This window comes from Lagopus muta, chromosome 2, assembly GCF_023343835.1.
Source record: "Lagopus muta isolate bLagMut1 chromosome 2, bLagMut1 primary, whole genome shotgun sequence".
NCBI classification, from domain to species: Eukaryota; Metazoa; Chordata; class Aves; order Galliformes; family Phasianidae; genus Lagopus; species Lagopus muta.
Genome location: NC_064434.1, coordinates 96,716,100 through 96,740,834, shown reverse-complemented (window position 1 = coordinate 96,740,834; position 24,735 = coordinate 96,716,100). Strand labels below are relative to the sequence as shown.

Genomic DNA, 24,735 nt, shown 5'->3' with positions numbered 1-24,735 from the left:
CAAAGCACCGCCAGACTTGTGACTTGACTCTGAAAGAGCTGCAGGGAGTGGGGTTGCTGCTAACAAATTAAAACCACATTTCTTGGCAAATTGTTAAAGACAGACATATTTACATTTGTATAGAGACTGGGTGGGCACAAGATTAAAATGCTTCTTTAGCCTTTGAACTGCCAAGATCTATTAGAAATCTGTGCTCTTAAAATCCTAGGGTAAGCTCACTCCTTTTTGTCACTAAACTCAGCTAAGGGCGTGCAGAAATGAAGCTTACAAAGACTTACTACCCTACCTGCTCAAAATACTGACCTTGCAAAACCTGCTCTGAAGATCCTTAACATTTGTCCAGAGAGATGTCTGGAAAAAACCAAGAACTTCTGCTCACACCCACACATAAACATGACTTAGGCACAAAATATACTCCTTTTAGGCTTTTCAAATTGAAAATCCATTCTTGTCCTATCTATACTCAAAAATAAACCTTCAAAAACATTCAAAAGAAGGGTGGCTGCCATCTGCAGCCCTTTCCAACGCAGTTCAGTTCAGCAAAGCTGCATTAAATACTTGCAAGAGAACTAAATATGGATTTGCACATATCAAGTATCCTTCCAACTTACAACCGTGAAGGAGACTGAAAGGTTTGGCCTTTTCCACGAATAAGCCTTACAATATTGCTCACACTTTGTTTGTTTGTTTGTTTGTTTTTGCTGCCTCCTTTCTCTCCTCTGGTTTGGGTCCATATTTTCTAGTAGTCTCCTACTATGCTTAGGACAATTGTTGCACATGCTTATGTACCAATAAAGTAACTGTAAAAAATAATTAAATTTCATGTCTGCTTAAAGGAAACAAACCACACTATTTCTGAGTTGCACTTATCAATGTAGCTCAAGTTTCTCATCAAAAAAACTTAATAGAAAACATCAAAGAGTCCCATAAATCATATTTAACATTGGAGTAGCATGTAAGAGTCCCTACTGAGGCCCCACGGAGCACACGCAGCAAGACAGTCCCCAACATCAGTCTGTATATAACAATATAGATGAAGCAATGTTATAAAGTATTATCCCAGTAACACATGAAAAAAATTATAATTAGTGGAAAAAAAAGCAGTTAAATTCCTATTCTTGCAATTGCATGATTTTTCTTAATGTCAGTGTCACATTAGCAGTGTCATAAGCTCAATCACATAGATCTTTAGATCTCAATGCTGTTATAATAGATGCCCAGCAGATCAGTGTGGTCAGACAGGGCTACTTAATCTGGTAGACAAGTGGGGGGGCTTGCTAGTGAAGGATGAATCAGATACTATATCAGATACAGTGAAGTCTAGCCTTCTACCCAACCATACATGAATGAAAAATCTTCCAGTCATTTCATGACTTGTGAGACAAAGATTACAGTGTTTTCAGTGCAGCAATGTAGCTGTCTTACAGATTCTACTTACAGAATCATACAATTGTTTGAGCTGGAAGGGACCTTCAAAGGTCATCTAGTCCAAATCTCCTGTAATGAACAGGGACACCTACAGCTTGATCAGGTTGATCAGAGCCCCATCTACCTTGTCCTTGAATGACTCCAGGAACAGTGCATCCACCACATTTCTGGGCAACCTGTTCCAGTGCCTCATCACTTTCACTGTAAAAAACTTCTCCCTTGTATCCAATCTAAACCTCCCTCCTTTACTTTGAAATAGTAGTAAATATAGCAAGGACCACTTTCTACGTTACATGGGAGTACTGATTTCCCATCTGAAGCAGCTATTTTTCAGGAGCAATGATGGTTTTGAAATACATTCTTCTGAAAAGGTTGAAACTCGGGTAATAAGCAGAGAAAACAGGAGGATACTTTCAGTGCATAACCTAAAATCTACCAGCTTAGCACAGAAAGCAAAATCTAATTCCCAGATCAGCAGTCTTCATTATCTACCACCAAAATTCATTTTGATCTGATTTTATGGATCTCAACTGTTATGCTTTTGCTGGTCAAGAGTACCTGCGATGTGCACTTCCTAGTGCAAGGTTTGTCCAGTTCATGACAAAGCCCTGCGATGTACGCTCCAAAGGTTCCCAAAGGATCAGACTGGTTTCAAGCAAACAGATTATAATAGGAAAATACCTTTCTGCTACTTAAGTCTTTTGTTTGGATTTTAGTGATATTTTGGTTACTGGAAGAATCCCAAACCACTATGAATTTAGGAAATTCAGAGTTACCTTTCCAGATAATTGGGAAAAAAAAAAAAAAAGCTTAATAAGCTGCAAGTGGCGTAAACCAAAAATTGTGATGCTGTATTAAAAAAAAAAAAAGTTAGAAGGGGGCCTATTTAACTTGACAAATATATCTAACATAAGTAGCAAGAACTTACTTAACACTTTTTCTAAAGCCATAGAAAGTGTCCTCAAAACAAATGATTTATTTACATACTCAAGAAGCACTCAATATACTATGTGCCTATTTGCTTGAAGGCAAAAAGTGTTAAAATTAATGTTAAGTAATTGAGCTATTAATCATTCTAATTTTATATACTGATGCTAGCAGACTCAGATTCTATCTTCAGAGAGAATGTCCACTGATAAGAAACTGAGGAAAACAGAATGGTGTTGCAAACAAAATAATCTTTACAAAAGTCAATAAAGAAAAATTTAAGGAAGTTTTTTTTTAAGAAGAAAACCAATGCCTTATAAACATTGATCTGCAGCCAACCTTTGCAATTAATCTTACAGTTTATTTCTTGATGAGAACATTCACATAAAATGTACATTTTATTCCTAAAAGACTTTTTCAATAACAAGACAACAGCAATTTCATATGGAGCTCAGTTATTTCCCTCAACTACTACCAATCTACTACTAACTTTAATACAGGTAGGTGGAAAAGCAAGCCACTCCTGTAATCTTGTGCTACAGCTTTTAGCAGCCTGATATTAGGATCCTCTATCTGCCTGCCAAATCTAAATGGTATAGTAGAATCAAGCAGTACTTAAAATATATGACATATACAACATTGTGTTTCATTCAGTCAAAACAGTCATTCTCATAAAAAGAAAATATGAAGAGTCTCTCTACAGAATTATAGCAGCATTAAAGAACTGTAGGAAATCTTGGAAAGACTAACCTTAATTCTTGATTCGTTGGTTATACACAAGCAAAAGTGCACGGCTTAGGAGAGAATTACTGTTCAACAGTTTAATCAGTATATTAGCCTGGTTTCCAGAACAAAACACCCAGCTCTGCAAACCCCCAAGATTTCCGAGCTCATGGAGATTGGTCCCTCCAGATAGTTTCTAAACCCACATGTGAACTCAAGAAAATACAACTTACAAAACTCAAAGCCAGTCAGCTACTACATGTTTAAAGAAAACTGTAAACAAAGAAATAACTTTCCTAATATTTTAAACCCATATAGATGGCTGTACAGAGGGTAGCTCAGTCACTGCAGCAACACTGCAGTGAACCAAACAGGAGGGAGCTGGAGTCATTCAAGTGGATGGGAAGCAAGAAATAAGCCAGGAAATCAGTGGCATTATGATGAAAGCTGGTGACTGGCAGAAGGCAAAAGATGATTTATGATAAATACAAAAAAAGCTGCTTTGTTAAGTTCCAGCAATGACAGAACAACCTGTTAAGATTTCTGTTAGGGATTAAGAATGCAACATGAGGAAAAAAGATAAGCAAAAATGCACTCAGTATCAAGGCATTCATTTCCAAATTCAGGTCACAGTCACTATTTACTGCAACAAAATGGAAACTTGCACACAATATGCAATATGCACAGAATGTGTGCAAACGCACTTATCAAAAATGCGTGCCATAGGCTTGGGAGTGAATTACCCAGCGGACCAGTAGAAGTTAGAAATTGTTCAAACATCCTTCCATGAACCATACCATCATAGGCTTCAGCTTACTTTTCGTCAAGCTGTACAATTTCAATCAGTTTTAACAGTGTTCTGTTCTGTTGGAGGCTGAGGAACAGACTGCTCTTCAAAAAAATAAAGAAAAAACCTGACAAATTCTTTTAACAAGAGGAATACAGGAAATTATTATAAAAATCTCAAGTTAATTTAATCTTTCCACACTAGTTATCAAAATCTCTCAGATGCACGGCAACTAAACAAAATCTTTAGCTCACTTTAGATTTAAACATCAACACTGCCAGCTTTACACCCTGCACCTCTGTTGGAAGTGCTCATCCTCTCAAAGTCTGCCGAGAGGAAAGAACATCATTCAGTGAAAAGTCTACAATCTGAGCTCAGATCTGTATTAAACACCAGGATAAACTGGGACAGCAAGAGAGTGAGAGGGGAGAGCAAAATGAGGAAGGTGAAGGATGATGACAGATGATAATATCTTAAATAACCACGAGGCTTTGACAAATGAGATCTTGTGAATGCTGCTAAGTAGTTGTGTTTAAACCAAATGGACGACTCACGTAAGAAGCAACTACTAAAATCAGTAAAAGATTACTCAATTTGTCCCTCCTTTTTGAAGATTGCTTCATCTTGAAATACTTTTACATGCTTAAGAATTTATGTTGCAGTTACAGGGCTGTACATACTACTACTACTCTTCATCTACATTTTGCACTATGAGAAGTACATAATGTTTTAATGAAGATATGCTCAACTTGCTTACCGGCACTAAGACATTACTTTTTATTTCATTCCTTATATACATCCATATCTGGTCTCATTTACCAATAAATAATACTACTGAGTTAAGATTTTTCAGTTGGTTCCTTGCAGCATACTTTTGGCTTTTCCAGAGATTTTACTTTATTCACTCAGCAATATGCACAAACACTGTAATTGCTCTTCTCAGCAGAAAGACTTCACCTTTATCAATTTATTTTCATTTGCAGTCCTAACACTCTCGCACCAACCACTGTGATGCTTTTCTGAAAACCTCCACAGCCTTTCCTAGTCTTGATTAATTGAAATAACTGTGTCAGATTTCATTTCATCATTTGTCCACCTCTCTGGAACATTATTATAACAAACAGCAGACAGCTATGACATTCTTTGCCATGCAGAAAATGAATCAGACTGTTTGCAAGCTATAAGAAGAAACTAAGACAAGTTCTAACAAATCACGCTGCAGCAATCTCCCATATTACCACTCTCAGGTATCCTCCCCTCCCCTTTTGCAGAGCTTTCTGCCCCCACATCAGGGTTGGCAGAAGGGAGCACACACCCCGGCTGTTCCCACTCATTTGGTGCATTAGCTGAAAGCTCAATGAATTTCAGTTTGTACAAATCCGCAAGGCTGAATTACAAGATGAGGTGCAAGCACAAAGACCTTTTGGCAAACTGTTACCTAGAAGTGGTGATTTTCAAGGAGAAAAGGCAGACACCTGTGACAAAAGTGAATATTTTAAAACTGCTGCAGCTTTCTTCTTTATGACCAAGTCAAAAACAATAGTACCACAGCACTCTTTAAAGCTACACTGACATTAAAAGGAAAACCTCACCCTTATCAAACACAGAGTACTGCCAAAAGCCTCTGCATCGATGTGAGTATTTATGCAGCCACACAGTGAGAACACAGCCACTGAAGTCATCCAGCTGAAAGCTAACCATGCAAACAACAACAGCAAAAAAGAAAACCAAAAAATCCTTGTTTTCACAGGAACCAGTGAACTGAACCAGCTCCTCACATGCCAATGCTGACAGATGTCAAGGACAAGAATGCACAGATCAGAGAAGGGAAGGCAGGAGGCACCACATGGTTCAGTCTTGCATCAGACTGAGTTAAGCATGAAAGGTGAGAGGGAAAAGTAAAAAATAAATAAATAAAAAGACAAATTCTTGAAGCATCAGAAATGGAAACTCGAAGAGAAAACAAAATTCTTCAGCTGTTCAACCACGTGCAGTATATGGACAGGATCTGTTGGTCTGCAGTTTCCCCAGCAGCGAACCCTCTTAAAGAAGTTGCTGAACTACAGCTTAACATTGTTTTCCTTTAGCTATGTCTCCAAAACTGACCAAATAAAATTTTGCATAATATTTGAAAACAAATGAAAAATAGACTGTATGAAATTTAAAAGTTGATAATGAATCTGAAAGCCAAGCAAGTATTAAAAAGGCACTATTAGCATGCATTTTGGATGTTACCTCTAAATGAGGGTAATTATCAGCTGCTACCTCACAGGGTAATCCTGTCTTCTTCCGAGTCCTGGCTGCATGCTCCTGCTACACTTTTTGCGTCACAGTCAGCAACTCCAGAGTACAGTCTGAGTTGGTTAAGTACACTGAGATGATGGAAAACTAATCCTCCAACTTAGCAGAAGGAAAAAAAGAAACTTCACAAGTAAATCATTTTCTTCTAGATCAGTTCAATGAACTAATTCATTCTTGGCTGAAGAATCACTTGGCTGATCCATTGTAACCAGAAAGGAAAGCAATACATAGCTGGAACTAGAGGGAATATGGACTACCTTTTCAGTAGAAAGTTCAGCAGTTCAACTGTGATATAATAGTTTATAGACTGTGAAATGTACAACTGTATTCCACAACTTTTCCTTCTCCCCCTGCTCTACTTGATAACACCTTAAAGTTCTTAAGATAACTAAATTCACACAAAATCCTCTAGTAACAAATTATTCCTGCCTGAAAAAAAAAAAAACCAAAAAAAAAAAAACCAAAAAAAAAAAACAAAAAAGGTTTTCCTTTTCATTCTGCCTTGCAACAAGCACAACGCTGCAGCAGCACACACTAATATCAAGCTCTCTGTTAATCAAAGCTAAGCGTACATGTTTTCATGGGAGAATCAGAAGCCTCTTACCAGCATAATCAAAATCCAAGCAAATTATATCACTTGCTCTCCTATAACATGTTTTAATAAAGAGAATTCTGCAATGTACATAAAGTATGTCACAACAATTTATAAAATGAGACATGTATGAAGATGATGAAATGTTACTTCTTTCATTCTTGGAGATCTCAAAGGCACAGGGCATATCTTTAGGACTTTTCTTCTCCTATTCTGCCTATGTATGCTTTGCTTTATTTATTTTTTTTTTTTTTGCTTTGTATTTTTTTTAAGAGCAATATTCTGTAATTTTCTCTGCAACTTAACAAAGCTTAGTGGTAAGCTGGAGATCTTTTTAATCAAAGCAGGATCCCCTGCTCTCCACTTTCTTTTCTGATGTCATATGAATGGTAATTTCAAATTTCCACATCAGTCTCGTCATTCGCTTGACCTCCTTTATGTTTTCCCTACAATCACTTCCTCTCATAGATTCCAGTATAAAGCTGATGTAGTTATCAATGAATACTCCATTGTTAGCACATTTTCAAATGGTCCCAAGCCTTCAATAAACCTTCCACCCATTTCCATTACATTGTTTCTTCAGATAACCCATTTCCAATTTTCCATTTTAGCTCTCTACATAATAATCAGCCCCAAAAATGTCGTAATCTTTGCAGAGATGACTGATCCCTCTAGAGCTCTTTCATTTGCCTGGGTTTTCTTTTTTGCCATATTCCCAAAGCGGTCTTCTTTTCCAAGACAGAACTATTCAAGATTACAAACACAGTTTTGCAAAACAGGAATCAACGGCTTTGTATTTGTACTTAGCACTAATAAGCCAGGCTATTTTTCCATCTTCTCCTTGAGCCTTCCAATTTGCTGAATTATTTTCAATAATTTGCTGTAATGTTTCTTAAAAAAGAAATTTCTTCGAAAATGATAATTACTGCCTGCAGCCTGTTTCATAGATACGACAACACCCATTTCTAAACAGATTTTAGAATAGAGAAAATTCCGTATCAGTTGATCTTCTATTTTATTTCAGATCTACTCCTTAGAAGCGCTCTCAAATCTTTAATTAAACTTAAATCTAATTTGACAGAGTCTGCCTAAGCCACCTTTTCCTTGGTCTTACGGGATGCATCACAAGATTTTAAATCACTTCTCTGAGTATTTTGTGCATGCAATTTGTGCTTGTGAATATCTCAGAAGCAATATAATTATGATCTTTCCTAAGGTGTAGGGACATAAGAATATCCTTTATCTGGCTACATCTCTTGAAACTTGGTTTAGTCACTGTCTCTGCCAGGAGAGACAAAATAGCTCAGGAACGAATGCTTGCCCGAAAACCATAAAACTACATAACAGCAGGTATAAAACAAAAATAAAAATTGTTAAGTCTCAACTAAATTAACTGTAATGACAATAAGCAACACTGAAATGTGACAAAATCTCCACTAACACAGAGTCAACTATTTTTATAAAACACAGATAGACCCTCAAACGAAGGGTGTGAGCTGATTAAACACAAAAACGAACTTAAATACAATATTATGAAATGAATGATTCAAACCTAAACAACATATAGAGGAAAACAAAACATATGCCTCATTTTTAGCCCATGACAGAATACACTGGAGTCTATCAACAGAAAGGTCTTCTGGGTGGTCTTTTGTAATCTAGTTAAAAGTTCGGGCACAGTCAGTGCTAAACTGCATGTGAAAAGTACACACACAAAGTGCAGATCCTCAGTCTTTATTTCTTCAGTGACAAAAAAAACCCTGAAATTACCCCTCAGTTGCAATCATACACCCACTCAGTTTGGGAAAGTACTGAACTGTACTGTATGAAAAATGTAGCATTAACATGCTGTAGAAATGATGGACCAATAGAACAGTCCACAGGAAGCCCCTTAGGTTAGTGTGACAAGAGTTAAGAAAGTACTGCAGAACATTTGCTGCGGGTCTACTCACTTCTTGTTAGTTTTCAAATCATGGAAGATGACTTCAGGGTAGCTTTATTTTGTTCCCTTCTACCAACACACTGCACTGATCATGCCCACCTGTTCTATGTGCACGTACTGCATCTGTATGTAAAGCAAACTCCCAAGGCTTTAGTATCAATTTCAGTATGATCCCACTGAGATTATTTGATGTGGGATTTTTTTGCTGCTGTTTTTGTTTGGTTTCTAAACACAAACCTTTAAAGACCCTTTTAAAATGACTAGGACTTTCCATATATCAGATCAAATTTCTAAATAGTCAAACTAAAGACCATATAATTCTATTTTTCATTTGCCTTCTTACTACACAGACTCATAGAAAGAAACTAAGAAGAAAATTTATCATTAAAGCTAAATACAAATAACAAAGGCGGAAATTGGATATTGCACAAGGGATTCTTAAACAAGAGATAACTATTTCTCAGTCAAAATGCAAAGGCAGGATTTTCTATTAAAAGCATCTAAATAGTTTTTCAAGGCAATACTGAGAAAATAATAATTTTCAAAATAGCAAAATACTTGTAAAGCAGTTAGACTTATGTCTTCCTGAGAAAAGTATTTCCTTACTGCTTTGACATTTAAGGATATTTACCAGTTGAAGAATCAAGATAATAAAAACTGCATTAAGTACAGTAAATACAAACCTGCTTGATATAAAAAAGTACTAAGCACAATGTTTAGATTTTTTTATAAGATGTTGAATATATTTTGATATATCCAAGACAAACGACTGTCACATTCATAGAGATCAGCACGTAATGCTGACTCTTACTGCAAGCACAGAGCAGACCATGTGCCGTACTGCAGGCCACCTGGGCCACTGTGAACACTCCTGAGACAACTGGCAGTTAACTGCAGCATGAAATTCATGAGCCTTTGACCCTTATAAAGCCCTCAAGATGAAATATTTAAGCAGAATTGTTTATGGTATTTAACTACACACCACCGCCCATAAATGCTTGGGGACTTTTTTCCCCCAACAGGGCCTAGCACTGACTCAATTGAGTTGTCTTGCAGAACAAGTGCTAAGAAAACATACAAAAAAGCCACTGACATTAGAATCTGCTCCATTATCCTCAAGGAAAATAAAGTGTTTCAAGGATAAATGACAAAATTCTAAGCCTTATGTTCCTCTGAAAATGCTGAGCTTCCAAAAATTCCAAAAATTCTTGTCTGCTTCAAACAATCACTTAAGGATCTGTTCCCAAATGTTTTGTACAACCGTTAATGTGACATTTTGATCACAAGATGACGTTCACAAATATACAGATAATTACAGCTATACATATACATTCATCTTACCACTATAAAACAAACCAGAAAAATTACAGTACAGCTTTGTACATACCGGTGCACCGCTTTCACATGTCCAAGCGCTTGGATTAAATTCAAGTTTACTGATACAAACAACAAATTTGTCTGGAAACATACGAAGCTCTATGCAGAAATAATTGAAAGGAAGACAAAAATTATACACATATTAAAAAAAACACATACTGAAAACATGCATGCAGTTCATTTTTGTTTTAAAATCATTAAAAAAAAAAAAAATCGGCATGTCAGAGTAAGTTTAGTTCCCAAGAAGACATTCACAGCAGCAAATAAGCCCACACATACCTCTGGACAAGTACACCAGACAGAACCTACAGAAATGACACTTCACCACTTATTCTGTGCTATTCTGATGATTAGTCTTTTCATCACAAAAGTTGTTAATCATGTCTGTAACACAGCACAATATAGCACAACATATTCCAACAGGACTTGATATAATAATTCGGCCTATGAACAAGTGTTTCCAACTCTGACTGCAGTAACTTAAAGTAAATAAATAAATCAGTAAATTGTTACTGAATCATGTATTTTACTCAAGTTTACATAGTTTGTTGCGAACACAACTAAATCTCTGTTTAAAGAGGACTGAAAATTGAAGGGTTTTACATAATAAATAGGATACTGGCTGAATGTAAACAATTTGTCAGCACGGATCCTCCATATGAGCAAATGGCTCTCTAGAAGGTCGTGCTTCTTTATCACCATCACTAGTACCTGACAAAACCCTCCAAGGCCTCACCAGCAGTGACTTTGCTCAAGTCATCACTATGAAAGATAGGGATGTTAAAACGGATTAACTTCTACTTGTCACTATTTGAAAAATTCTAGAGAGAATTCAGACACATCTTTATTGGCACAACAGCTAGTTAAGCTACTATAACTGGGTCATGAATACGATGAGCCTTTCAGAAATAGCAACTGTTAGCAAAACTGTTTCCAAGGAAATATTCATGCTGTGGCTGTGCCTTATCACCAGACTATTGTTCTTCAGGTTGTACTCTTAAGAGCTGAACGTCAACCCCAAAAGCCTTGTACAATGGCTTTCAAACTGTGAGCAGTCCACAGGTTACTTCCAAAGGGCTGCAAAGAAAAGCAGGGCAACTTTCACAGAGGCTAAATTTGTTATGTGGGGCTCCAAGAATCATCTCTTAGGTAAGTCCACTTTAGATACTGAGAAACCAATCGCAGTATGCAGGATTCTTTTTCTGTTAGGCTCCTTGTCTGTTTGCTGAATACCAGGTATATTCTCACAGAAAAGAAACATCAGGATTTAATATTTTTTGAGGATATGTGTTCTGCTATTTATTAGTAGTGAAACTCAGCAAAATGAAGCTCCTGTCTTGATAGGAACTCATGTAGAAGGAAAATGTTGACTGCAGAATCAAAGCCTTGCTTTTTGGCAGCGCTGGTACAGCAAGTTTATTCCGGTTAGTAATTTTTATTGTTATACTTTATAACAATCACACTTTCTGGCTAACAAAATGACAGTAGGTATTCATTGACCTTGAAAAACGTCTGGATTTAATACAGAGAAAACAATGCTGAGACAGTACTGCAGATACAGTTCTTCCAGGAGGCAGACAGAAGTTCAGTGAAACATTTAAAATCAACATTCCAGTCTCTTCCACCAATATAGAGTTAGAATAAAAAAAGGTTGGTATTTGAAGAAAAATTTAAACACTCATGAATGTAATGAATTTCAATTTGAAAAAAAAAAAATCTTTAAAATATCCATTCAAATAGTCAATATTTTTAGGGGCTGGATTTGTTTTACATGTAAAGAAAAATATGAAAAGCTAAGCACAACGGGCAGTGATCATTACAGTTTCTCTTTATTGCTGTTGGCAGGACAGGATTGATATCACTTCCTTACTGAGCATCTTGGCTTGAGAAAACACGAAAAAAGAACCTAGTCCAATTATATCACCTTTATAAAGATTTTATAGCACTGAGTTGAATTAAAGCTTTTTCTTGCATACACTTGTACTATACAGTTGATGTCACAAGACACTCAAGCAATAATGAAGTGATTCATACTGCAACCTCTCGTTGATTCACCCTGTAGAGACTCAGTAAAATGCTGAGTCTCATCATTCATACAGAATTTGGTGTGACTTAGCTGATAAACCCAAGGCAAGATCTACAAAAATTTAAAATTAAGTTTAAAAAGAATAATCACATCTTAAGAAATATTTCTCATTTTTTTTAGACAACATATTCTAGAGTAAACAAATTCTAGCTTTAAAACAAATCTTAAGTAGCTAACAACTGTCAGTTCCCTTTTATTTTTACTCACAGAAATGCATAATTCTAAGTAATGCTATTTGAAACCGATTCCTTACCACGATAACGTTTCCCTAGAGCACAACGGAGATTAACCCATCTCTTCATAAAGTAGGCAGTAATGTGAAAATTGTTGGCTGCAACATAAAACAAAAAGAAGATAATAAGTGTAAATGTATCTTGAGCATTGTGGTCTCCAAGTACAGTGTGTCTACAAAGATAGGATTGGCTGAGGGAAAATAGAACTGTAGAGGAAAAAAAAAAGAAACCATTCATATTAAAGTCTTCAAAAAAGTAGCGTTTGGAATGAAAAAATCCAAGCATTTTACTAACCTTCAAGTTCTGATTACAACCACAGAAATAAATTTAAGTCAATTAATTAATCACAGATGTCACCCACTTCGCAGTCTAGTGTTGAGTCACTAGTCCAAAGGGCTGCAGTCCTAGGTACTACATGGTTTTCATATGTATTCTACCAGAAAACTACTGATATCGTTTACTTAACTTCATTCCACTGCTTTCCAGAGAAAGATGACATACACAAAAGCTGATAGAAAAAGGTTGTTTAATAAAAAAAAAAAAAGAAAACCACACACAAAAGCCCTAATTATTTAATTACATTGAATTAAGTAAGGAATGCATACACCGAGACTCCTCCATATCTACAAGTAAACACAGTTAGTCCGGCTGCCACAGCAGATACCTGTAGCATACACACATCCTCAGTTTCTGATTCTGAGAATAATAAAAGTCCTTGTGCATCAGGAGCATGAGAAAACTACAGACAGGATTGTCTAATTATCTCTTTGCTGCAATACAACAGCTAAGAAAATCAGATTTTATTTTTGTTCTACTTTAATTCACAAATGACACTGAGTAAATGAGTTGTGACTTAATTTATGAAAGTATTTAGCAACATAACTCCCCTTGAAATTGAAAGTTAGAATTTGCAATTCCTTCCTCTATAGTCATTCTACACACCTCAGTAAAATTTTGCAAGAATTTGCAAGACAGCTAATGATATTTCCTCTAGCTCTGGTGAGTTTTGTGATGCTTATTTTGTTGGTGTGTTTGTAGACAGTCAGCTACCCTTGGTGCAGTTATCATAGAAGAGTTCAAAAGTCAAGTGCTACTGTTGTTCTTCTCTCCAACTGTTTAAAAGGAAGTCAGGAAAGCCCGTATGCTCCCATCCTAATCTCTTCTGAGCAAGTGCCAAGGCACGCCTTATTCCTAAACATAACCAGGAAAAATGCACGTCCTTTCCTACAGACTCTACAACTCTCCTGCTTGTGCTTCCGACCTCCTGAGCTCTCCATGAAGAGAGAACTCTTCCATGAGCTCTCCATGAACTGCTCAACATCATGTCCTGTTCAGAACTACAGTTATTCATCACAATCAAACCCTTGAAATTTATCAGCCATCTTTTTTCCTTCCCCTCGGGAAGATACCTAAATTCCGACTTCTCTTTAAAGATCAAGTCAAGATGTGACAAGTTAAACCATCTCTTGAAAATGATGAGTGCTACAGAAAAATTTGGATGTAATCCATCATCTTTATTAACTGTATATTTATGAACTCAATTAAAGAAAATTACTTTTAGCTATTTCCAGTTTGGCATCCACAGCTCTTTAACACTGTCGGTAGGGCTAGCCAAAGCAAGGAATTTGCCTTTCATATTAGTAAGTTATTAGCATGACGATAGCATTTCCACTGTGATCTCTGTAATGCCAAAAAAGTTACATGCATAAAAGTACAACTTCACAATGAATTTCCTAAAAGAGAATGAGAGCCTTATCACCTCTGTGTGTCAGGGACACTCCCAAGGTATTTTTCTTGGGAAGGAACAGAAATGAAAATGTGTGAATCTTCTGCTTTTGCACAGAGAAAAGCGTGGTACAGCATTCCTGACATTCTTTTAAGAATCAGGTGACATGCACATCTGATTATTTCTCATGCTGTTCTGGTATTCTCTGAGAAGTATTTAATCAGATTTGATTGACAAATGGTGTGAACAAAATATGAAATTACTCTCCAAGGCCCTTGATTCTTCAGTTACTGTTCTCTGGAGAACGCATACCTCCAACCCAGTAAAACATATAAATAAGAGATGCAGACAGCTCTACTTGATTTTTGCAGTGTCACCTCAAGCCTGATTGCTTGTGTATTGTAGAGCCTTGATAGGAAACTGGCAACTGAGGTAATAATCTCTGCCCAGAGGGACTAACACTAGAAAAGAATTTTAGTTTCTATGATTTCCCATGACCATTTATATTTGACTTCATTGAAAAAGCCAGTAAAGGTAATTATTTGCTGTACTTACTGGTAAAAGTGACAAAAATTTAAGATGCACTGCATTCAAAATACCTATATTTTGAAACTACCGTACAGCTATGTTTAACAGATATTTTAAAATCCTCTCGTATGTGACATCTAATCTTGCCCATAAAGTCAACTACAGTTCACAAATTTTCCAGTATGAAAACAGTCTGGATTACTGCAGAGCTATAAAAACTGCAATAACCTCTTTCTGCTTCCTTCAAGAGAAATATATTATCCAATTAACCATTTTTGGTTCATGAAATATTAAGCTAAAAACCAAGAGCCAAAAGGACATCTTGTCTGACAATCTCATGCATCTTGCAAGTTTTTAAACTTTCTACACGCTTACTCAGCATGAGTCTGCATCTGCTCTCAAATTCAGACTTGTCCGCTATCAGTACTCTTTATATACCAGCATATGCTAACATGGCTTCAGGGCAAGCTGTAAAATATGCTCCAGGAAAGAAGGCCAGTGTATACACAGAGAGGACCAGAAGCTGCTCATCAAGTTATCTGGAAGGAAGGACAAAATAATCCAGCATTAACTTTTTAAGCATTCCTTTCAAGCTTTACCCTAAGCTACAAAGACTGTTTTGCAGCCAGTAACAGAGAAATTTCACACATCTGGGGATCAGCAAACCTACTCGGACCAATCTTTGATTTCCTCTTCATCATAGAACGTAGATATAGCTCCGTCTGTAGAATACCAACAGAGGTAGAAAAGAAAAAAAGTAGTTTGGAGGTTTTTTTTCTTCTAAATCCAAAAGATCAGATCCCAGCAACAAGAAACAACCAACCAAAAAGTAAAAAATAAAAATAATTTTAAAAAAAGGAACCCCAAATGTGACTGAATAGAAGTAATTCTAGAAAAGCCACAGTTCACTTTCAGCTGTAACATGCCCCAGTGAGTGCTGCCTTTTAAGGGAATGGTAATTTGCCCTGCTTGTTATATTTCATGGTCCCAGGACACTGAGAGGAAGTATCAGACACTGACTCTGTACTGTAAAACTATCCAGCAACACTTGCTTTCCTTTCCAAAGGAGCTGCAGCCAAGCTGCCTTGAGCTTCCAGGAGGCTGCCAAGAGGCGGCTGTGGTGCAGTGCAGAGCAGTGGGAAGCCCTCTCCCACGGCTATTAGCGACCATTCAGCTGGGAGCCTGGGAAAATGCCTCCGAGCTGCTGAGTTATCTGGAGCAGCCTGGCAGGTGTTCGCTTCCCAGCAAAATCTGGCACCTGCACAGCTCTGTAACAAAACTCACTCAGGTCTTCTCCAAAGCCACAGCACAAGTTCAAGGAGGCTGACTTGCCCCCTGAACACTTCCATATTTGACACGTTGCACAACACTTCAGTACTGTCTTTAAACACAAGCAAATGAAAAAAAAAAAACCAAAAACAAAAACAACAAAAACCAAAACAACCAAACCCACATCTCTTTTTACCTCCTAGCTGAGGGATTTCACATTTCTGGCAGGTTATCCTGGACTAGCACAGTCTCTATGTAAAGCAAAATCTCAAAGCCTTGTAACATATGTCAGAAAAGAGGATGAATTTCCTTGGTTACAATGTGAAAATAAATATACAGGTGCATCAGACTTACTGAACTACTGTATTTTACATTAAATAAAATTACGTTTTGCTCATGCTAATTATTCCAGATTAAGCTACACTAGTAATAGTGTTTACAGTACATAAAGTTTTTCATCTTCAAAGTGCTCTACAGACATATTATTACAGTCCTTTTTAGCGGTCATACTTCTCCACTTAAAATTATTCATCACCCAATCCAAATTCCTGATCATTCGTAAACTTCAAAAGGAAAAAAAAACAATATTTTATTCTAAACCTACTGGTGATTGCGCAGATTTCCTCCCCCAGAACAAATGCACATATTCACATTATCTGTTCCAGGTCATGAGCTCTAATTTAGACAAGATTCAAAAACAAATGGGAAGTGTTGCATGTAAGTTAGAGTCTGAGCATAGGATAAACTAGGGGCAGCAGAATGGGAGGGAAAGGACAACACAAGAAGCTACTCAGGTTTCCTGAGCCTTTTGCAGGGTTCCTAGTGGCTACAGAATTTCCATAACACGAACCTCAGACCCTCCCCCAAAAAACCCTATAAACTTCATAGGTAGTGAGAAGAAGTGTAACAGATCTTCACCTAGTGCAGATTTTCAGGCACCAAACAGTGCGTTCAGACCAACCTACACAGCTGAGGATCTCATGCAGCCTTTTTAAACATTATTCCCTCAATTCAATTAAGTTGTAAATTATTTTCTTCAATTTTCATTATTGAAAGTGATAAGTATCTGCAAGTAATTATGTAATGAAAAACATCAATACCACTTAATTTTTTATTTTTGTTTCTTAATAGTTAAGAAAAGAGCATTTTGGCCACCAGAGTTATATGCAGTAAGCCCAAGAGAAAAGCCTGGGTGCTGCATTGACTATATTCACCTGCACTTGTTTGTGTGCATGCATGCACATGCCAGAGTCAGGAAGAGACGCAAGCTAAAGGCATTTAACACAGCACTGCAGGTTCTATTTTACATGCATAAAACCAAAAGACTCTCTGTTCTTTACAGTTCTACCAACAGCTTCCTCACATTACAAATATGTGAGGTTTGTTCTTGAAAACTCTTACATTTGCAAATAAATTCAGTGATGTACTTCTGTATTTTCCAGGGTACCTCAGAGCCAGTTTAAACCAAGTACAGGCAAAAACTGATTACTGTTTTTTTCCCCTTACAGCATTAGCAGCATCAGCTGCTAATGTATCCAAGCAGATAAAGTAAAGCCATATATTCGTAGATCAGAGCACCTTTCCCACAGACTGTTGTTTCCTATTAGAAAACAATAGGAGACAAGATTTGATTTCACCTTTTGGTTGATCTTTATGACCATACCATTTATTGTTGACAGGCTTCAACACACAAACTGAAAGCTACTTATGAATCCTTGTCTCTAATGCATAAACTGTAGTCCTGACCAAGCCACGTGCAAAGAGGTCCTTAACCACTGGAACAGGCCTGACAACTTAGGAGGAGGAAGGCATCTGTCAATACCTGCCAAAAGGCACTGACAGCTGAAAAACAAACCCTGCAGTAAACACTGTGACACGACACAAATCAGCAGCTGCAGAAAATCGCAAGTCTCTTCAAAGTAGCTGTATCACCATGCACCAGCAGCTCAGGTAAAAACTGCCTGATGTCACATGTGCAACTACGCTGTACATTCAGAATCATGCTGAGCATCTGTCCAAACTTAGCCAGACACAGTTGCATTCAAATCACACGATGTCACGTACTTATGTCACTGAATTCCTAGCAGTGATTAAAGTAAGGCTGTAGAAGGAGGAATTCAGCTAAAATGAAACAGGCACTGTGATGGCGACAAATACAACTTCCAGGGTACAAGGGAATGCATAGAGTGGTCTTTAAAGCACAAACTAGCTTTAAAAATATATGTCTTTTCAGCCTGTTTCATTCCTTGAAGATATCTGTGCGCTACACAAAAATTTTTGTCATTAAATTCTTAAAAGGGAGGAATTCATATTTTAAATGGCAGGAATCTCTACAAAACAAAGTCAAGTCTAGAATAAAAACTCAACCAGAATGTGTAAAAGAACTTTTCAGAATTTAGCTAATATGACTGCTTCCTCTTATTATCACAACATCATTGTAGGTGCCAATACTACAGTGCTAAAAGATTCTCAAAGGCAACCAAATCATCTGCAGGTTTGCAGGCTCTATTTTTTTTTCCTTCTGGTAATAGGAAGTAAATTCTGTAAAATCATATTCCCCAAGAGGAAACGGTTTTAACCTCCTAGCTGAAAAGACTTTCATCTTCTGATAATAACAAGGTCTTTAGGCAAGGGTCACTAAAAACATGAGGAACAGGTTTTATAGCCATGTGATACAATATACATTTATCCACATGTTCAAAACCCACGGGTTTGGTGAAAAAGTCTGCCTCTGGAGACAGGTGTAGGCATGAGTGGGAAAGAAAAGCCAGTAACAGATATCTTCTGCAGAACTTTAAAAAGACAGCATGAAATGTGAAAACGTACTTTCTCCAAAGGTGAACTTGATATATAGCAACAGTGAACATGGAACCAAGAAGCAGATGTTGATGGCCATGATCCCTCTTTTCTTCTACTCTAACATCCAGGAGACACTTCAAAAGCAAGCAAGTTCCAGGAGATGCCTGTGGACTGGAACCAGTATGCATTTCACAGTGTTGTCACTGGGGTTCACGGCTACTTTCACACAACAGTCTTTTCTTAGGCTTCCAACAAATTAGAACAGGAAGAAATTTTGGAGCGCAGCAAATAGAAGGAAGGCCTTGACAATGAAGTCTTCTGTATTTTCTCTTTTAAAATGCCAGCTAGCAAATGGGCCATAATTAAGTCAGCTGCTAAAATGATGTACCTCAAAACGTGTCCATCTTTTTCCTCTCATAAGCTCTGATAGGTCCCATGAACAGCCAAAGATTGTGTTCATCTGACCACTTGGCTCAAGCAGTCAAGCAGGTGCTGGCTGAGGTGCAAAGAGCTGGCACCTCATCTCAGAAGTGTATGCAGCAAGCTGCTCCATTACGCTTATTCAAGAATACAGTATTATAAGGGACCATTTGAATTACACAGCTGAATTTCTTGTGGGCTCTGCCATCAGTGTACTAGATACTAAGTGAAAAAAAGCTAAATAACACATCCACTCCTCAATATTCAATAGCAAAATCAAAAAGGATGGAATCTGTGAGCTTATCAAGTGCTATGGAAATACAAGAGACTGTGAAGAGGACTTCTATTTTTTTCTCTAAAGCAAGCTTTGCCATCTACATCATTTTGTTTTCTACACATACATATACTGACCACCTAAAGGTGGAATGTTTCTGCTGCGATAACTGTACTTTGCTCTGCATGAGATTATCTCATCTGAGGTGACTGAATTCATCAAATCCTGTTACCATGTCTACAATGCATATTCAGTATTGCATTCAATCTTTTTTCCCCTCTCAAGTAAAAGTCTTCTTTATTTGCTGCACTACTAAATTTTAGTTTAGTTCCATACATTTTTAACAAATTAAGATCCAGTCTCTGCAAAGTTCAGCAGGTGTAGTTTTGATTATGGGCTATCAGTCATGTCATGAACATTTTCAATCAGTGGAAATATTCAGCATGTAATAAGCAATATAGCTAACATCTCAACTAGTGATGGCTCAGTAGAATCTAATACACAGAATCAGATAATTGCTTTCTCTGACTTACGTAAGGAAAGTATGCATGAGTTTTTTGGGTTTTTTTTTCCATGAAATGGCCTTCCATCTCTATCTGCATAAATTTATGTAAAGCCTTAGAAAAAACTTCCAAATCTAAATAAGCCCACAAAAACGTTTGCAATTTTCTCTCTTCTTTATATGATAATGAAATTTAAGTTACTGGTTTTGTTAGATTGCTGGTAATAGTCTGGAGAATTCACTAACATTTGTAGAGAATGAAAGGGTTAAAGATGTGTAAAACAGATTTTCTCACAGTTTAGAGGGAAGAAAACAACACATTTAGGAAACCAGGCAGCTAAAAGGTCAAAACGTTACACTTCCAGGTCAAACTTCTGGTTGCAATTAAGTAAATTCTTCCAAATATTTCTAAGGAAATCATATTTCTTTCAGGCTTTGTTTTAGACCCTTTTTCTACCTTGCTTACTTGCTTACTTCGTAACCAAAATAGTGTTGCTCTCTTTAGAAATATTTAGAGTCTCTTCTGTTTCTTTCTTTTTTTTTTTTTTTTTTTTTTTAATTAAAGGAATCCTGCTGATGTTGATGTTAAATATGTTGATATAATCTGCTGATGTTAAAAAAAAATAAATCGTTATTTTTTTCTCACCTCATTTACTATACTGTGACCTAATTAAAAAGACAGAAGAAGCTATCAAAGTTAATTTTTAAAGACTTTCTTCTCCCCTTAGAAACAGTTCCCTTTACATCCAATTTCATTATCTGTATTTTTACAGTTGTATTCCTTTTATTTTTAATAGTTCTACAAGAAACTCCCAAATCCAAGGTGCCAATGAAGATCTTGATGTCGTAAACACGTGCCTACTAAAACGGTCCTGCAAAACACAGTGACTGCTACCACTGCTTAATGAGACCACTTATGATTTCCTATGACCTCAAGAGAATCCATGTCCCACCAGCACAGAGAATTTCAGAAGTTCTGTAGGATTTTTTTGTTTCTTTGAGACAACTTAAGCACATGGTCACCACAGCTGCACACAGAAAAGAACCACAACAGGAATGTAAAGATAACCAGTAAGTAGGCCCAGTCTGCACACAAACACACTATAAATGCATTCTTACATATACGAGCTAGGAAAAACAAAAATCCTAAGGCATATTCATACCATACTAAAATTTAGCCAAACACAAATACATGACCACACAAGATTCAGATGCTTCCACACACTTTGCCTCAGAAGAATGCATTTATTATTGCCAAAATGCCCTCACTAGAAGATGATGACATTTGTACTTGATCTGTGGAACATTCCAAGCAGCACAGTCTCTTAGCAATCCCACAGGCTTATTGTAAAAATCAGACAGCTAAGGAAAATCAGCTCTCTCATACTGACCATTTCTTCCACAATATTTTAGATACTCTACCAAAAGGAATTTGAGCATCTACTGAATGCAGACCACGGAATCTACGAAATGTTCCCAGCAGAAAACTGGTTTGCCGTGTTCATTATGGATGGAAGCACAAAAAGTCAAATTTATTCCTCAGAAAAATCCTCTTGGAACAGCAAGCACTTCCATTCCCACTATTCCTCATGTTCAAGCAGGTCTAAAGAAGATAACACTGATATCCTAACCTCTGGATTCCTGCTTCCAGGTGAAGGTGGAAGCTTTAAAAACTGTACAGTGCACACAAAAAAGTACCTCCAAGATGAACAGATGTGCAAAGAAGAATCTGTTAGTGATGTAAGAAATAGCCAGTGCTTAGGGAACTATTTTCAAAATCCCTCCGTGCGGATTCCAAAACAGGTAGGTGCTAAGTTATACTACAAAAAGTCGTAATACAATGCCCCTGTCAAAATGAGATTCATTTTGATATTTTCAAGTGAGTATCAATCATGTAAAGCAGAAATTAAAAGTCAGGTTAATCTTGCTTAATTTGCAAGATCTATAAGCTTGCATTCTGAATTCCAGTTTTAACTGATACAGATAAACAAGCTCTTCCGGATTCACATCATCCTAAGATGTATTTTAAAATGTACCAGATGAAGTGACAACCACCCACCCACTTCTATGACTTATGAACAGACTTTAAACCACTAGATTTGCAAAGTTAGATATAATTAGATACAATTAATCATATAGTGCATGTTTTGGATGGGCGAATTGACTATCAGCTCCTAGCCAGTGTCGATACATTGAAAGAGAAGACATAATTCCACTTTGTAAATAAAGGTTAATGACTACTTACTCCTTTCATAACTACACAGTGAAAACAACAAAAAATACATTTTTAATTTGCATAAATGTATGTGCCTTTGCATAAACCGAGGTACTAACAGCAAGATTACTATGCAGTTCTAATTGGATGCTACAGTAAACCTTTTTAGCTTACTTAAATATAATGTTTGTCCATGCACCCCCACACTTTGCTCACATGCATATACTGCAGTAATTTCCTTTTTTTTTTTTCTCTTCATAAAATGAATTAAAAAAAAACATATAGAACCAAAAGATAGAAACAGAATGGAAGCGAGCAATAAATAAATAAATAAATAAATGATCAATGAATTAAATAGATATTAATTAAACATCAGAAGTAAAGCCTGTTTTCTAAACTGAGGACATACAGCAAACTACACAACTCTCCTATTATTTTAAGCAAATGGTATATTTCTTTTCAACAGTATCTATATAAAACATTTAATTATAGGGTATCTCTAAAATAAATACAACAGTATTTCATTTCCTACCCAGGATTATAACTAATTTCACATGGGGGATGCACCTAGAGCAGAATAAAATAAGGAGAAAGCATTCAACAGATCTGGTGCTACATCTGCAAGTATCCCAAGACAAAGATAGCAATTACCAAATCCTGTGAGGAACAGTTTAATATCAGGAAAAAGACAAACACAGATCCTTCAATCTAGAAAGCCTAGAATTTCCTCTGACAATCTTTGAAATACATCAACCTCTCCCCGACATAATAACATTTACGGTGCAGGCTTTTTCCTTATGATGATAAGAAAGGCCATACTGAATAAGATCAAAGGTTCATATGTCTTGCATTTAATGTCACTAGAAAAGCACAGAAGGGAAGATAAAACACAAGAGCAAACTGTATGCAATTATTTCCCCCCAGTCCTCTCCCAGCCTTCCATGAAACCCATATCCTTCCTGGGTTCTTGCCCAAAGAAGTGAACACATCTATCACCCTCATTAACAAAGAATTCCACAGCTCTGCTAACCAATTTGACTTCCTATAACTTCATTGAATGCCCACTTGTTCTCAGATTGGGGGAAAAAGAAAAAAAGGAGATGAGAAATAATTTGTGGAGTTGCTCTTTAAGGAAGACAGATGAAACAATTCTTGTTAAGATCAAACTTAACACTATTTCACCACAGAGAAATAAGAGTTTAAAGCTAGACAAGTGGGAATATTTTAAATCACTTTTGCTGCCACAGAATTCTAACAGGGAACTTAGCCTATGCATACTTTACGCACTTCAAATACTACAGAAATAGTGAACACAGACTATTTCGTGTTTATAGGAGAAAAAAAAAGGAAAAAGTTTCATGAGAAACAGAACAAATGAAATGTATTTTCTTATAGAATCTCAGTTGTTTTTTTTTTAAATATTTAATAAGATGTGAACTTTGACACTGGGTCTTTGTAAGGCCTAACTACTCAAAGGACTCGCACTTCTTCCTCTTCCTCATTTCAGTAAGCTTATCTGAAGTTAAGTGCTGGCAAACATATCCCCTGAAATTTCTACCTGTCATAAAGTTCAGCCAATTTAGGAAAAGCAATCAGAGGGAAAAGATGGAACGGCAAAACAGAACAGACAGAAAATATGATCGCAATTAGCTCAACTTTTCTAAGGAAGCAAGGTTCAAAATATTTTTTAAAAATACTCTATTCCGGAGAATGCAGATAAAATCAGGCTGTGAACTATCTGTGCCGTATGATTAATTATTTCCACAGGAGGAAACACAGTACAATACAAAGATCTGAAATCAGAGCAGAAACGTTCCACCATCAAGCCAAGACAAATAACAAGGATGCTAGGGAAGGAATGAAAAAGATCTGAAAATGATTTGTAGGATAAACATATTGAACTTTCTCCGCATTCAAGAGAGGGAAGGAGGAGGTCTGTTTACAAGATACCTTCTTCCTTTCTTCTTTCCTCCCATTTCTAAGGTGGCCACATTTTCTTTACACGTTCTCCTTTTTCTTTCCTCTACGCCCATGTGAACTTTGGCTTCTTCCTTAGTTTTCCACAGTCCTCCCTTTGTCAAGCTCCTGTATACAGCATCTCTATATGATCCTCTTTACAGCCTCTAGTCACTTAGTTTTTATTACTCTTCATCAGAAACAGTCAGTTTCTGAGAAGGTGAAAAGCCAGGCTTTGCTTTTAGCCTATTTAGGCCTACAGCCTTTCTGTATTTGGATGAATATTATGACACTAAGACTAAAGATGCTCAATACCATCGCTAAAAACAACTATAAGTTACTGAGCAGCACAAGTGGTGCAAACTGAAAACATATGGCAGAAACATATTTGTATATATTTTATATATTTTTTTTTAAATACACACACGAAGAATAGTTCTAACTTTAAAGCTCATACAACATAAAGTAAAACAGGTAAGTACAGTTTGGTTTTTTTGAATGAGTTAAATTTGCTAATGCATGTTTATTGTTATTATTACAATTATTATTGTTGGTTGGCTTAAATTCACTGAACTTCAAGTACTGCAAGCAAACCATATGTTGTTAATGCTCTTCCTACATGATTTTGGCCATGCAGATTGGACACAGGC

At 36.6% G+C, this 24,735-nt stretch overlaps 1 protein-coding gene across 7 annotated transcripts in view; it reads right to left on the bottom strand.

The window, feature by feature from the left end:
- Positions 1 to 24,735, bottom strand: part of LOC125690178 (SLX4 interacting protein) — a 72,842-nt gene that overhangs the window by 6,070 nt on the left and 42,037 nt on the right. For all 7 annotated transcript variants that reach the window (XM_048938302.1, XM_048938307.1, XM_048938303.1 and 4 more), the window contains 2 exons: positions 12,417 to 12,494; positions 10,088 to 10,176 (listed from right to left, as the gene is read on the bottom strand). In XM_048938302.1, coding sequence (XP_048794259.1) covers positions 10,088 to 10,176; positions 12,417 to 12,494 — 167 coding nt within the window. The remainder of the gene's footprint in view (positions 1 to 10,087; positions 10,177 to 12,416; positions 12,495 to 24,735) is intronic.